The sequence below is a fragment of the Pyrus communis genome, chromosome 15 (assembly GCF_041283825.1).
Source record: "Pyrus communis isolate YQ-2024b chromosome 15, ASM4128382v1, whole genome shotgun sequence".
Classification (NCBI taxonomy): Eukaryota; Viridiplantae; Streptophyta; class Magnoliopsida; order Rosales; family Rosaceae; genus Pyrus; species Pyrus communis.
In genome coordinates this window covers 25,589,706-25,606,006 of record NC_142579.1, presented here as the reverse complement: position 1 = coordinate 25,606,006, position 16,301 = coordinate 25,589,706, and the positions used below count along the sequence as shown (strand labels likewise).

Genomic DNA, 16,301 nt, shown 5'->3' with positions numbered 1-16,301 from the left:
CCATACACCAAGTGGGTTACATAATTGAAGCCGTTATTCAAATTAGTGACTGTGGTCATGATGACTAATGAGTACTTGGTTTTATATTACAAATGATACAATTAGAAACAAAATTATGAGAAGACATCAACCAGTACTACGATTCAATAGTATTATTCTTCATTCGTAAATAAGAAATTTCATATTCAACTCACGATCTTACACAAATAAAAAGATATATATCATTTGTGTCCAGTTAAATATTAAGTTATAACTGACCTATTATTATTATTTTTGACACACAATATTATGAGCAAATATTTGTTCTCGTAAAATAAAATATCGTTATATAAAATAAATGAGTGAGTAATTATTTGATTTGGTTAAGGGGCACAGTGTCTCCCACTAATATATGTATAAAAAAGAAGTCATGTAGTCATATTGTATCAACGTCTCTCTCATCAGTCCATTAGTCCAACTAAAAAGCCACTAGTGTCGCCTACTTGTTACTAAACTCACTCCCTCCCTCCCTCCCATATTATTATATTACCATTACCATGCACATTAGAAATGCCAATGAAGCTGTATGTTTGGATCAACACACCAATTCATTGCAAATTTGACTCCCAAAAGACGAACCCTTGTCTTTCATGCTTATTGTTCATTGTACCGTTTGTGAATGCTTACGTAGATAGAATTTCAGCTCATAAGTGCTTTTACAAGAAGCACGTTAAAATGCTGAATAAAGTGTTTTTACAATCCATAACCACTTCTAGTTGTTTTCTATTGTAAGCACTTCAGTCACCTGAAAGCAATTTTGGTCGATCTAAGGTTGAAAAAATCGTGTGTCTAGTCAGTGCGTCCAAGTTGAAGGTAGTAAACAGATTACTCATTATAAAAACTCATTCATTCAATCCCACAAAATGATTGGATTATAACGAGTAATTTTTCTTCATGTCTAATCCCCCACGAAAAATCAGAACCCGACCATCAATATATCTTGAATATAGCGTTATCCATTCAAGTCTAATCATGGACATCAAACGAGGCCGATACGTTAAACAAATTCACTAGCAAATCAAGAGTCCAACAAATCGCCTAGAGAGGCCCTCAACCAAAAACACCATCACATCCGTGAGTATGCTGGCGGTTTAACACATAAAACGGGCTTATCCAACAAATACATTCTGAGATTTATTCCCCATTGCAGCAAAAATACACATTCAAATCCGCGATTGAAATTATTGATACGTTGGATCGCATCAGTTATTAAAACAGATGAATGCAATAAATTATTAGTCAAAAAGCTGTACCTACAACAATTGACAGAATTATTCTTTGCGGAGTGAGTCACTACAGGCTCGTAAAAAGATTTTCTGCGTGACTATGGATGACCGGGTCTGTAGCCTAGTCGGACCCTCTCAGTAGACACGAGCTTTAGGTGGGAATGTCTCGATTTCATCATCTAATGTGTTCATGTGAACCGGTCTGTAGTCTAGTCGGACCTTCTCATTTTCCCAGTACCTGCATAGAAAATGAACATAATTTATACAACGAAATGCCAAGAATAGATAACGACATATTTCCCAAAACAGTCTCGGTTGGAACTTAGAATAGACAGCTAAACAAAGAACGTGCATTTTTAATAATTGAGTCTAAAGTTCCTTGCGACTTTGGAAGTCCCTCATCCAAACATATAGGGTAAAAGGTGTGAACTTATAAAATATAAAGACAACAGTCTAATGAAACCTTCACGGTTACTTTTGAACCTTGCCTAGAGGAGATAAACTGTTTGATCTATCAAGTAATTGTGAAGCGAAAATTTTGCCTAACTGACCATTCTACCTGTGTTTTCTCTTTAATTTAATATTATTCTTAAGAGGATGGAAAAAATGACTTACCCCAATGAATGTTTTATCCATTTCTCATCATCCCTCGTCTGCAAAACCAAAGGAATTTCATTTATATAATGGTATGGAAAAGACATTCTAACTAAAAGAAACAGGACTAACCGTGAAGTCTTCACGAGCATGTGCTCCTCTGCTTTCTTTCCTGGCTTCAGCAGAATGCATGGTGATACAGGCATTTATCAAAAGGTTTTCCAATTCTATAGTCTCTATCAAGTCGGAGTTCCTGTCAAAAGATATTATTTTTGAATCGTAAGCTAATGAAATAAATAAGCAAATGATATACTTATTCGTCAACATTCTCGTAAAAAAAAATTTCACCATATCAAACTCCGATCCTTCAATTGAACCTCATGAAAGCTCTCCCAAGCCTTGTCAATCAACTGAGCACCTACAAAAGGATCATAGAAAAGGGGGGTAAATAAAAGGTTGCAACAGTAAGTGATCTCCAACCTAAAAGTTTGGGAAGAATATGAGATCTTCAGTTGAAAGAGAATACAATAAAGCAACTTGATATATCCCGAAAGCTAGAAAATGGGGTAAGGGCACTGTAACTTCTGTGAAAAGGAATACCTTCTTCTAATGTTTCCTGTGTGCGGAACACAGCAGCATTATTTTGCATTATTCGTTGCATATTCAACCGGATTTTTGAAGTTGGTAATGAGCCATTAGAATTCCTTATTTTGTCCAACCATGCAATGGTCTTCTCTCCAGCATCCTTTTCCAGGGGCTTTTGTTTCTCCCCTACACAAACCAATTAGAGAAGTTTAAGTTTTTCATCTGTATATTATTATTGATTTATCTTCATTAGCACGAAAATAAGCTTACCCGGTTTATGGATCTCTGCAACTCTATTTGCACAAGCTCGACCAAAAACAACAATGTCAAGGAGTGAATTTGCACCAAGCCGATTGGCACCGTGAACAGATGCACAGGCTGCCTCCCCCGCTGCCATTAACCCAGGTATTATTGAATCTGGATCATCTCCTTTAATGGTAAGTACCTGAAAAATAAGAGAGCATGTTGGTCAGCAAAAGCAAACTTTCACCCTACATTGCAGACCATTGACTAAATAATCTGACATAAATTATATCAACTCATACCTCTCCGTGGTAATTTGTTGGAATTCCACCCATATTATAGTGCACAGTAGGTAAGACAGGAATAGGCTCCTTTGTAACATCCACACCAGCGAAAATGGCAGCAGTTTCAGAGATACCAGGAAGCCTCTCCTTGAGTACATCTGGGGGCAAATGATTCAAGTGGAGATAGATGTGGTCCTTCAAAGGTCCTGATGAAAACAGCTGTAACAGTTACTAAAACACGCACCAAAAGCATAGAAAATGGATAGCAGGAGTCTTTCTCAAAGATACACAGCAGTGTCAGTATGGATGAAGGTCAATATCATTTCTGAATGCATCATTACCTACACCACGACCCTCCCGGATTTCCATAGTCATAGATCTCGACACAACATCCCTAGAAGCAAGATCTTTTGCTGTAGGGGCATATCGTTCCATAAATCGCTCACCTTCACTATTTCTTAGGATACCACCTTCCCCCCGTGATCCTACAAAAAAAAAAAAAAAAAAAAAATCAGAATATATGATTTTCCAACTTCAATTGAACTGTGACTAAAGCAACAAGATAATAACAAATAATAAGGTGAGATTACAGAGTAGATCACTAACCAAAATTTAGGTTAACCTAACAAACTTATCAAAACCTTAAGAATCTAACCTTCAGTGATGAGGCACCCAGCACCATATATACCAGTAGGGTGAAACTGCACAAACTCCAAATCCTGCAGAAGGAATACAATAAAATATATAAATAATGACAGTGAACACGTACTTATTGATTAAAGAATGGCAAGGACCTAAACACAAACCTGAAGCGGGAGCCCAGCACGTGCAACCATGGCATTACCATCTCCAGTGCAGGTATGGGCGGAGGTTGCAGAAAAATAAGCTCTACCATAACCCTGAGAGAAACACAAAAGATAGATTTGGATATGATTGCTTAAATGAAATAAGGTGAACGTCAATGATATATCTCCAATGGGAACAAAAAACAGAAAACGTACCCCTGTGGCCAAAATTGTTGATGATGCTTGGAACCGATGTAAAGTCCCATCCTCCATATTTAATGCAATGACTCCTTGGCAGGTCCCTGAATATTCAATTTCAATAATCAATTACCTTAACAACATGCACACTGGATATACAAACATGATTCTTTTTGTCTTGTTCTATTTGCAATTCTATCAATACAGTGGACACAGCTGAACATTTTACACAATATAGAATACCCTGGTAAAATACCAAAGCATCAACATATAAGACCAAACCTGCAAAATGGTGAGGATTAAGATTTATACATTTAAGTGGAAGTACCATTTCACTAAAAGACACTTAAAAGTTTTTGAATTTAATGTACAAGAGCGTGTTATCAAATCAAATTCATCCAATATGTAGTGTGTATTACAACTTTCTTCTCATGAAAGGCAAGTCTGAATATAACTAATTACTTCTGATATTCTTCTGGTTTGTTGAAACGTTTGTCTTCCTATTGTTCAATAACCAAAACAAAAGGATCGCAACTTGCACTGATTTTATTTGTTTTTTCATCAAATAAGGTGCGTTATTATGCATCAACTTACCCTCACTGTCCATTAAAAGATCCAAAGCGAAGTATTCAACGAAAAATTGTGTATTATGTTTCATAGCTTGTCCATAGAGAGTATGCAATAGAGCATGCCCAGTTCTGTCAGCGGCACAAGCACAGCGGTATGCCTGTCCACCTGTAGGGTAGCAAGATAAAGGTAAAGGAAGCCAATGTCAGACAATAGAAACCATAAGACAAACATACCAACTTCAAAACTGCATGGATACATTGTCTTACCTTTTCCAAAGTCAAGACTTTGACCACCAAATGCACGTTGATATATTCTTCCATCTTCGGTTCGAGAAAATGGCAATCCATAATTCTCAAGTTCAATCACAGCTTTCGGAGCCTCTCTACACATATATTGGATGGCATCTTGATCACCTATAGAAACACGAAACCCTTACATGTTAAAATACAACCAAAAAGTCATAAAACCACATAGCCTATGTTGATCTGTCTGCAAGTGTACGTTGGTGGTGTAACTCTGCAAGAATATGGGTGCCTAGGAAATCCTTACACAACTAAAATAGAACAATCCTCTATAATCTATACAACCAAGTGTTTTACGTGTAATGCCCCCAGTCAAACATCAAATGAAAATCATAATCGGGTCAATCTTAACAGGTAACATACCCAGCCAATCGCTTCCTTTGACTGTGTCATACATGTGCCATCTCCAGTCATCCTCGGTCATATTTCCTAATGCAGCATTTATACCACCCTACACACAACTCAGGGCATAAACAAGGATATCCAACCGAAAGAAACGAACTTTACAGAGACACATAATTTCAAGGGAGCTATATGCAATAGTTGGATTAAGTTGCAATATCTCATACCTGGGCTGCAACGGTGTGTGAACGAGTTGGAAAAAGCTTAGTAATGCAAGCGGTGTTAAATCCATGCTCCGAAAGTCCGATGGCTGCTCTCAGCCCTGCACCACCAGCCCCGACAACTACAGCATCATAAGTATGATCCACCAGAGTGTACGGAGAACGTCCTGTAGCCTGCCAACCTCAAAAGGCACAATGTTATCACCAAATACAATCGATCACAAAGTAATAAAATTAAACTTGCGCAGATTAAAAAATAATCAACCGAACAAATTGCATTTTTAAAAGCCAAAAACAGTAACTTTGAATCCAACTTTAACTTTCAAAGGAAGCTAATCCAATATCAGCAATGAGGTCGTTTGAGGCCGTTTCAATTTCGAGAGAAAAAAAATGGAGAATCAGACACATTTAAGCTTAGATTCCCTTATTTTCCAGCTATTTCTCGGCAACCAAACAGACAAGGAACGCAAAAAATCAAGTACATGCATATATACAAAGACAAATACCAAAACAATCAGCTGGAATCCCATTAAAATCCAACAAAAATTATAAAATAATCCGAAAAACCAAAACTTTACAAACAAACAAACAGTTTCGGATCAATTCCGATGAAGCTAAGAAGAACAAGATTGGAAAAACCCAAAGATTGAGATAGTGATCGTACAGATTCGGAGGAGAAGAGCCTGGAGAAGTGAGATCTAAGAGAGTCACCGGAGGCGGATCTCTTGGAGGAAGAAACGCCAAGCCCACGAGAAACGCAGCGCCACATGTCGCCGGAAGCAGTGGTAGCTCTGAGGGGGGTGTTTGGTTACGAGTTTACCTCGGGGGATTGGAGTGGAAGGGTCTCTGCTGTTATCCGGCGTTTGTTTCTTCTCGGCGTCAGAGTGGAGGCGAAATGTCAAGCGCAGCAACGAAATGGGAATAAAGTAGACAGTGGGTTTTGCGTATTGTTGCGTCAGCATGTGATTAGCGAAAGCTTAACAGTTAAAAAGGAGTTAAAAAGTTTCATTAAAAATTTGTCCCGTGCTTCTTTGTTCCTCGCATTTATCACAATTTGTTACGGTTCAATGATATTTTTTATTTGTAATTGATAAATTCGAAGATTAAATTTCGTAAGTTGTAAGTTTAATATTTATTTATTTATTTATTTCATTAGTAATATAAATATGTCACTGTAAAAAAAAAAAAAAAAAAAAAAAAAAAAAAAAGTACTTCCTACCCAAGAGGAGAATTCAATAATTTTGACGGGTTTACTTTTCATATCTTTATCGGCATTTTTTGATCCGCAATTTTCTAAACTAAACTAAACTTCTCATTTTTTATCTTTTAGTGTTGTTTTAGGGGTAATGGCTTCAATTAATTCCTTTTAACTAATAATGTGGAATCACCCAATAATAATTGGTTTATTATCATTATTATTAAGGTTTAGTGATTCAATTTCATTTGTCAGTGTTAAGTCATATATATATATATATTATTTAAAAAAAAATCATATGTTTAATTCTCATAGATGACGAATTCGATATTTAAATATACTTGATTTATTATGCATCTTTATTCAAGTTCCTTCCGCACAAAATATCATGACGAGAAAACAAAAAATCAATTCATGTCATTTAGTACTAATATCTAGTGGTATTGTTTTAACATATTTGAATCTCGTAAATGAAGAGTTCAATATCAATTCTACAAGCTCAATATTTTGCTAACATCACTTCTGGAGAATATTTGTTCGAGTAAATCACATTTGCACCAATTACTAGCTTCATAGTTGTCAAATTTGTTGACATATTTGTGTATAAATATCGCAATGGAATTTAGTGATTGTTTATTGACCACGCTTCATATGCAAAAACCTCACGTTGATCACTTTCCTCCTCCCTTTTCTTTACTTAATTTGTTATAAGTCGGTTTAGCTTGTGCAGTTGGATAATGTCCGGCTATTGGCATCATAAAAGTGCTTTTAGGAAAGGACTTATATGAGTCGACGTCGAATTCCAATATTTTGCAGGTTTGGTAGGAAGGGGCTGTTGGTGCTATTTAAGCCACGATGGACATAGAGAATACAAGGTCCATGTGGCATTTGATCCACCATTTGCTAATAGACTTCGAGTTCGAATTGAATTTGGATTGGCAATTAGGAATAGTATCGTATCATGTTGTCACATATATGTCCACACAAATGAAAAGCAAATAAAATCAAGAACAAACATTGGTTTATCTGATAACTAATCATATTCGTCAATGATTAAGTTACATGAACTACTACTTAGTTTAGTTGTAATTTTATTTCTCAATTGAAAAAAACGTATGTATGAAAACACCTAACATTGTTATTAAATTAGTCGTAAATTTAGTGTTAATTTTCAAAACGCTATCGAAATGGAGAGTGTCGATTTTTCACTTACAAATTAGTAAAAAAAAAAAAAAAAAAAAAAAAAGCTCAATTAGAGTTTATGAGTTTCTCATTTGGGATTGGGCCGGACTTTTTGCTAATTATACACAGTTTTGGGCCAGTACTAGATATTCACATCTGATCTGAACAATTGGATGTGGGAACGCATCAAATGGACTTAGAGCCCATCACATGATTATACAGGCTTTGTATTGTCCGGACTCCGGAATTAATTTGGGCCGGATACAAAGCTGTTCTAGGTTGGGTCAAAGCCCAAATCTCAATTTTGCAATTGCCTTCATCTTTCCCCAACTACTATGAAAGCTTAACTATGTCCTTCACACATTGCCCTACAACGATATATTTAATGGGGGTCACTGATTTAAAAGGATGTGAGATGTGGATTAAGTTTTGGAATATATTGAACATCAAGTTCAAGGGCACAAATCTTACATTTAGAATTAAGTTTTACATAACTGGGCTCTAGTATTTGATTCAGACCTATGACCTGCTATTTTTAAGAGAATGAAAACATACATCAAGATTTACGTTATGCATGAAGTGGGCGTTTTGGGCCAAATTTCATTAATTACAGTGTTTAGGGTTTTAAGTTTTAAGGACGTTTTAGACGTTTTTGGTATTCTATTCCTATTTGGACTCTGGAGCCTTAAAAAGACATTATAAATAGAATGATTAGGCTTTAGGAAATTAATCAATAAATTTTGATTTGTTCTTACACCTTTACGGTGGATTTCAATTTTCTGATTCTTTCACGTTAGCATTGAATAATTGATTTTTTTGTACTATGTCAGTGTTTGGACATGTATGTGTTATATTTGTTAAAGAGTAGGATTCCACAATGGCCATATGACAAAATAATATCACCGAAATTTTTTGTGATAAAACTTAACACCTATGAATATGTAACTTTTTTTTTTGTTTGAACAAACGATATTATGTACATTAAGAGGAGGGTGTGAGCTTAGCCTTACAATAGAGCTATAAATAATGTGGTTCAAATTCGTCTTTGACAAGAATTGAACCTAATAGAGAAACACCACTAGACCGTAGTACTAAATGGCCTATCGATATGTAATTAAGTTGGGAAGATAGTGTAGTGACAATTTGTAGTGGACTTGCAAAGCTTATCAATATTGGACCATATTCGAAAACTTAGGAATCGATTTGTACCTCAAGCTGAAAACCATACAGAGAAGAAGACGCTGGAAAATCATATAAGTTGAAAATTTTGTGTGGCCAATTATATATGATGCCCTTTAAAACAAAAAGAGACTTATTGATCGACAATGATTTCCGTTAGTTTTCACTGTCGATCCCTAATCACTATACCCTTCCTAATTAAGGTCCACATTTCATTTCTTAGAACCATAACGTGCCAGCTTCCTAGACCTCAGGTCCGGAGTGAGGGAGATCAATCATCGACAATTCGACATTCGACAAGAACAAAAACCCATCAATCATTTCAGAAGCTACGGAAATAACAAGAACAAAACAATTTCACATTGGAAAGCGAAATAAAACCTAACAAGGACGATTACTGTTGCACTACAGGGGTCAAAAACCCATTCATATTTTGGGAGTTCCTCTCCAGCACGCTCAGACTTCTCCTCTCACCTCTCCCTTTCGGTGATCATTTTCTCTCTTTTTTTTTGTCAAATTCTTCTTCTTTGGGCATGAAAATCAGTTGCTGAAGAGCTCAGATCTCCATGCCGTAATTTATCGATCTTTTGTTGGATCTCATTGGCCCGTCATTATAATTTATCGCAACGTCGTTATCTCTCATGCCCTGCCATCTCATCGCACTACCGAAGAGGCCGAGTCGAGAGATTGAGGGAGAAGCATAAATACAATATGTAAAGTTTAACGGATTCATTATTTTCTCTGTTCACCTCGTTAAATCTAGCGAGCACAATTCACCCAACTAAAATAGCGAGTCTTTTAGCAAGTCTATTGGGTTATATTTTTATGCGTTTTTCCGTTAATATAGCAAGACAACCTCATTTAGCTAGGCTATTGGAGATGCTCTTATAGCAATAAAGATTTAATAAAGGTAGTGATTTAGTTTCTACTCTATAATTTTATCATATTGGTGCCGAAGAAGCGATGTAACAAGATGTACTAATTGTGATAATAAGGGTCTATCATTTAATTATAGGTTTGAATAAGCGATAACCTAACAACTATATAAAGATTGAATTTACTCTCACAATACAGGCCCTATTCCAATGCTAAACCCTATTCACTAGCAAGACCATTTAGATTGTAGAGAGTAGAATACAATTCTGAGATCAAATTCCAACCATGTCTTGGAATTCAAGAGATAAATCTGTTTCTTTTATGTCCATTTGGTTTATTCAATATGCCATCCTAATGTCTTATTATTGTACTTTTCAGAATATACCTTACAAGGTAACACTGGTGAGAAATACATAGAAAACAAAAGGTTACTGAACTGCGGACTTATTGCTGTTCAAATGTTAAGTTATTAGAACAGTTCAAATTACCAATTCGATAGGTGAGCATCAAACAGTAAATAGCAAAAACGATGGAAATGTAAATGATTAATATTTTACGGTAAAAAAAAGAAAAATAAATATTATTACATATAAATAAATAATTTACCCTCGAGTCTCTCCCAACATGCATGAAGGACTCAAGACAAAATCAAATTTACAATGAGACAGAAAAGGAAGACGAGATATTTTGTTTATCCTCTAGGGTTTTGCATATATGCAGCTTGGTGAGAGTGGTCCTGGCTGGTACGTATATATCATCTGAGTAGCTGTAGCAGTGCATTTGGCCTTTTTCTTCCTTTTTTGCATCTGAGTACGTCTAGTAGTACAAAGAAAGACTCATCTACTTATCTACACTTCCTACGCCACCATGACAACTGCGTTCTTACAAGACGTTGTATCATTAGTCCAGGATGTCACGGTTGCATACCAAAGTGTAGGAAAGTCTCTCATATCCCTGGTGCAGTAGAAACATACCAAAGTGTAGGAAAGTCTCTCATATCCCTGGTGCAGTAGAAACAATGGAGTTTGATTTGATTTGATTCCAATCCAATTTCATGGAGTTTAAAATTGTTGGGATTATATGTGAGATTAGTTTGGTACGTAGCGGTGGGCTGTGATTGGTAGGCCATTTTGGAAATCGACAAAAGGGAAAGCAAAAGGTTTGTCGAAAGGATCGGCTAACTCCCAGTGGAAGTTGAGGACAAGGTGGTGGATAAACACGGCCATTTCAAGTTTGGCCAATTCTGAACCAGCGCAAAGTCGTGGTCCTCCCCCAAATGGCATAAAGTTGTTACTTGTCATGCTCGTGTAGCATGATGATGATGACGAAGATCCACAGTGGTGGTGGTTGTTATTCTGCTGCATAATCATTAACAACACAAATAATTAATCACCATGTTAGACATCTAATCAAACCAAAAGTTTAGTTATTTTTTTTGTAAGCTCATACTATACAGGACAGGGAGAAAGTCTAGAATGAGGCTGTTTGACATAACAATAACAACAACAAACTCGCATTGAGTAGGACTACTTGCATTTAAGCCCATCCGGTCGTCCCACTTCTCGCGTGTGTCGTTGCATGAGGCAACCTCATCCAAAACTCTCCTTTTGTATGAGTTACTATTTGTATAGTCTAAGTGACGGATTCACTAAGGAGCAAAATATATGGGTCAATTTACCCTGCAGGCTCGGTTTCCTCCCATTAGATTCTTGAGAGTTACCTCCAACATATTTGACAAAATGCCTCAAAGAGCCAACTTTACTGTTCGGGAAAAATTCGAGGGCTTCATTTGTGCAGTACATGATATACATCTAGAACTATGTTAGTTTCTAGGTTAGCTTGCATTATCATGGTGAGTGTGACTATTGCACCATAATCATTGCAAATTTCACATAAGTTCCGTGGTGTACCCTCTTAAACCTTTTGTGACGGATGGACTTTGTAAGTAAGTATTTCTATTCCCTTGTTTGTTTGGGATATTCTGGATCAGCTTTTTGGGCTTTTTTCTCCTTTTGTCAATAAAGAAGAAGAAATTGGTCAGGACCAGTTTGGCATTTGACCCACTAGAAAAGCAAAAGCACTTTTGTGCACGTGCATGGCACCATGATGATACCCCACGTCCACATGGGAGCTCCAAAATTCTAATCATCTCCAAACCCTAAAGTCTCTCCCCACACGCACACTAGGGCAACAAAGAAAAGCAAAGGAAAGTTGGGACAATGTAATGTCCGTACACAGTATGCAGCTTCCAATCCTTTCAATTGGATGATCTAGACACTTCATCTGAATGGGAAATCTACGAGATCTCTCATCATATGCCTTTGCAACTATATCTTGTTATGCCTTATCTAATGGGATTCGAGAGGCGTCGACAACGAATCAAAGTACCGACTAGGTCAATCATAACCCAAAAGTACATTTTTTATTCATAGTATGTCAAACGTGATATTTTATGTATCTGATAAAAGAAAGATGTATAACTGTATTGCTAATACTGGATAATAAATATCAGAATTAGAAAGGAGTTAAATTTTTTTGGATCTCTTTGTTAAAGAGTGGATCCATAACTAAACAACCAATTGCTGCTCTGTAGGAGCCACAAGAACAACCAAAAGGATGGTGTGCCAGGTACTCTTTTTACTTTTATTTTTAGCTTTGACACAAAGAATTATTTAAAGGAAAATAATAACGAAAAATAATAACGAAAAATAATAATTATGAGGCATGCTGTCCAAAGGCCAAAGGTATTGACTGACCTGCCATCTCCATGGATTGAAGTGTTGCGGGTGGTCAAAAAGTAAAGGATCCAAATGCACGGCTGCAATCACCGGAAGCACTTTCCACCCACATGGAATGTCATATCCTTTCCAAGTTTCAAACACCAAACCAAATAAAAATAAGAATTCATTCCAAGTTTTTTTGTCGAGAAAAATTTCAGTAGGACAACCTAATTGACTTAATAATAAGCATTTACAAAAGATCAAGTTTTGTCATATTTGGTACCATCTGACCTCATACAGGTAAATGTTCCAATGAAACGACTCCATCCTTTGTAAGAGGCTTGATCATTAAACTGATTATGCCAGGTTGCCCTACTAAATGTTTTCTTGCGATTCGTCATTTCTACTTGCCTATAAATTAGGGAGTTTTAACGAAAAGCCCATGGTACTGTTTATTTTAACGAAAAACCACATTTTTACACTAAAATGTCAATCCTAGTACTATTCACTTTACCTTTTATTTTATCTTTATCATTAAAACTCAAAGTTTTCAAGCTCTTTTCATTAGTTTTCCTTATAAATTATAATTTGACATGTAGGTGTCGAACAATATATTTGTTTTTGTACTTCTGTTGTATTATTCGTCTATGCTAAACTGAGATTTGTAGTAAAAAGAGAGTGGCATAAGCGGCCTCATCTTCCAGATGACTTTTTGGCTACAAACACTAAATTATCCTTGACACTCACCTTTGTACCGAACATCCTTCAGAGCCTTTCTGTGTAAAAATCTCACCACATTCCCAAGCCGAAGTGTCTCACAGATAACCTTCACAAAAAGACATCAAAACTTTCAAATCCTGAAATAATTTTTTTTTACTGCATAAAGTTAAAACTTGAGCCCATGATTAAAAGACTTACCCATTGGGTGAACTCCATTTTCTTGTAGTCCTCCCAATTCAACTCTGTCTCCCCTGCCAGTTTCTTGGCTTTGGCAATTTCACTGTGTTCTTCCTGCGGAACAAATCAAATCCATAAAAAAAATTTAAAATATAATCAAAGCCAAAAAGTAGAAGGATTAAAATTAATATTTTTGACTTACCCTTAACTGCAGAATTGCATTAGGGCAGCTTGGTAAAAAGTAAATTGCTAAAGCTATAGACACTGATGAAGTTTCATGGCCAGCAAAGAGCAAGCTCAATATTAAGTCAAGAATTTGTTCTTTTGAAAGATTTGAATTCTTCAAAACCCATCCAAGCAGATCATCTTCCCCAATGTTTTCGGTTCCCTCCATCAATCTTTCTTTCATTTTGCACTCTATAAACTTCAGAATCGTTGATCTTGACTGTAAAAAATTCAATAGAAATGTTATGAAAACAGTAAAAAGTTCAACTCTGATGAACTCCCATGTTGAAAAATGTTGATTAATTTACCTGTAAGGCTCTTCTGTAAGCAGTTCCTGGTAAATTCAGAGGAGCAGAAACCACACCTTTCATGAAAGTAACATATAATTTCTTCAGCTGCTCAGTCTCTGGTTTTCCAGGATCCAAGCTCATGATATGTTTGGCCATCAAGTTGAACGTGAACTGCAATCACTTTTTCAAAAAGCCCAGTTAAGCTTCTTTCTTTTATTAATTCGCGAGCATTCATTTCACAAAATGTTAATATGCAATGATTTTCGCACTCTCGTTTTCTCCTTCTGCACTCCTCTTATTTCTATCTCGTGATTCTCTTTTGGTTTATTCAATTATTGGACGAGAAACAAAGAGAGGAGTGCAGAGAGACAAAAGCAGACTGCGAAAATGGCTTTCCGATTTAATTACCTTCTTAGCTTCATCCTGAGCTGAAAAAACAGAGTTTTCCCTCCAACTCCCCAAAACAAGAAGAGTGTGCTTTTCAACTTCTCTCATCAGATGGGTTCTGAGTCTGGCATGGCTCAAGAAGTTGAGAGATATCATCCTCATGTCTCTGTGCATGTCACCGACCAAAACCAGCATGGACCATTTCCCAAGAATCCCTCCTATGCTTCTTGGGTAGCTACATTCAAACAATCTCCCTTCATTCTGCAATATGAATCTGTTGAGCCCTGCATCTGCTGACACAATTGTTGGCTCCCCAAACAAATTCGACTTGTAAATTTTCCCATACCTGCAGAATTTTCAAGCAAAAGTTTAAGTTTTACATAAAAACGTAGCCAAGTTAGCCAGAGCAGCGTACTCGGCCCTCTGCACCAAGTTCGAACATCGCCCAAATCAAAAAAATAAAACATGGGTTTTGAAATTCAAGGATTTTGGATTTCTGGGTACTTGTGACTCTTTACCTTGAGATATGCTCCTCCATGAATTTGCCAATGGTGATTGCAGAGTAGGGCTTCAAGTAGCCAATGGTTTCACCAAGAAAAGGCCAACCCATGTTTCCTGGCGGGAGATTGAGTCTGGTTTTCTGGTTCTGCTTCCTTCTGAGAAGAATGAGGAAGAGGAAGAGAGCTACAATTGATGGAAGAAGACAGAGAATAATCTCTGAGTCAGACATGGAGGCTGCTGCCGCCTTCTAACTTTTGTTTTTCTCGCTGTTTTCTGTGGGAGTTTTTAATTTTAGCTGAAGCTGTTACAGTACAAAAATGAAATAAGATATCTGCTTCTTTGAAAGCTCGAGCTGTGGAAAAGCAGCTTCTGAGCTTATTCTTAAACAAAAGTAGGTTTTGTGAAACCAAAAACTTAATGAAAAGCTTCTGCTGCCAATGGGTCGCCTTTTATAAGCTTCTTCATTTTTGTCTTTTGAGCAAAAACAGCGGATAACAGTAACTTGAGTTGTTTTTTTTTTTCCCTGCATTAATTTATATGCTATATGTATAAATAAATAATTGCACGTAAGTATTCTTGTCAACATTGCCATCTCTTTCAAGGTTTTGTGGGCAAAGAGACGGTGAAGTTGACAAAAATACTTTCTATTAAGTACGAAATTTAAATAAATAGAACGAGAAAGATGGTGATAACAATAAGAAAATTTTTAAACGAAAAAGATGACAATGTTGTTAATGGCGTCGCAAAATATGGACGGAGGAGGTACCGGAGAAATGGAGGTGCTCTCCATTTTCGTGAAGAAAATCGGTTCTTTTTTCATCTTCTTCTATTCCGTTTAATCTCTTGGTACAACTCAAAGGTATTGAACAATATCTTATTTATTCTCTTAGAAGAATTCTTGTAATTGAAAATAGAATGAACAATTTGTTTGTGCAGTTGAAGCCAAGAAAACGCATTCAAAAATAATGGAGGGATTCTATCAATTTTTCATTTTTTTTCTAAATGGTTAATTTAAATTTTCTTATTTATTTATAAGATGATTTTATTTTGTTAAGTAATTAATTATAAGGGTAAATTTTGTCTTTTAGAGACAGATATTAGACCAAATGGGTATTTGTGAAAATGAATTAAAACCTTAAGAGGTGTTTGTGTAATGTTTAAAACCCGATAGGGTTTTGTGAAAACTCAAAAAACTTCAAGGGATGTTAGTGTAATTAATCCTAATCACTTCAAGAAATTAACATAAATGATATGGTGTAAGAACTCTGTTGACGTCATATGGTTCATGTACCAGCAATATTCACACTAAAATTAGGAAAGGGATCCTCTCCGGATTCCTTCCTCCTAGTTCACCAAATCAGGGAATATGTGCCATTGAAATTTGATCAAACGGCTACAAATAGCTTTAAAAGTTATAATAACTTTAGCCGTTTGATCAAATTTTAATAGTACGGATCCAC

The 16,301-nt window shown here is 36.2% G+C and overlaps 2 protein-coding genes across 3 annotated transcripts; both read right to left on the bottom strand.

Annotated features, from left to right (window-relative positions):
- Positions 1–1,148: 1,148 nt before the first annotated feature.
- LOC137735919 (succinate dehydrogenase [ubiquinone] flavoprotein subunit 1, mitochondrial) lies at positions 1,149–6,440 on the bottom strand. Its single transcript, XM_068475275.2, has 16 exons — positions 6,054–6,440; positions 5,396–5,563; positions 5,190–5,277; positions 4,791–4,937; positions 4,549–4,689; positions 3,973–4,058; positions 3,778–3,870; positions 3,627–3,690; positions 3,313–3,456; positions 2,990–3,177; positions 2,715–2,889; positions 2,460–2,630; positions 2,208–2,277; positions 1,992–2,112; positions 1,881–1,918; positions 1,149–1,503 (listed from the first exon to the last, which is right to left on the bottom strand). The coding sequence occupies exons 1-16, from the start codon at positions 6,156–6,158 to the stop codon at positions 1,401–1,403; spliced, it is 1,902 nt and encodes a 633-aa protein (XP_068331376.1). The 5' UTR covers positions 6,159–6,440; the 3' UTR covers positions 1,149–1,400.
- Positions 6,441–10,353: 3,913 nt separating this feature from the next.
- LOC137734180 (cholesterol 22-monohydroxylase CYP90B51) lies at positions 10,354–15,265 on the bottom strand. 2 transcript variants are annotated; one of them, XM_068473497.2, is made up of 8 exons: positions 14,859–15,265; positions 14,362–14,686; positions 13,972–14,124; positions 13,641–13,883; positions 13,460–13,552; positions 13,289–13,367; positions 12,578–12,684; positions 10,354–11,176 (listed from the first exon to the last, which is right to left on the bottom strand). In XM_068473497.2, exons 1-8 carry the CDS (start codon positions 15,068–15,070, stop codon positions 10,910–10,912), a joined length of 1,479 nt encoding a protein of 492 aa, XP_068329598.1. In that variant the 5' UTR covers positions 15,071–15,265; the 3' UTR covers positions 10,354–10,909. The 2 variants fall into 2 exon arrangements, with proteins under 2 accessions (XP_068329598.1, XP_068329593.1); XM_068473492.2 differs by having other exon boundaries at positions 10,354–11,179; positions 14,859–15,264.
- Between the last annotated feature and the right edge of the window lie 1,036 nt (positions 15,266–16,301).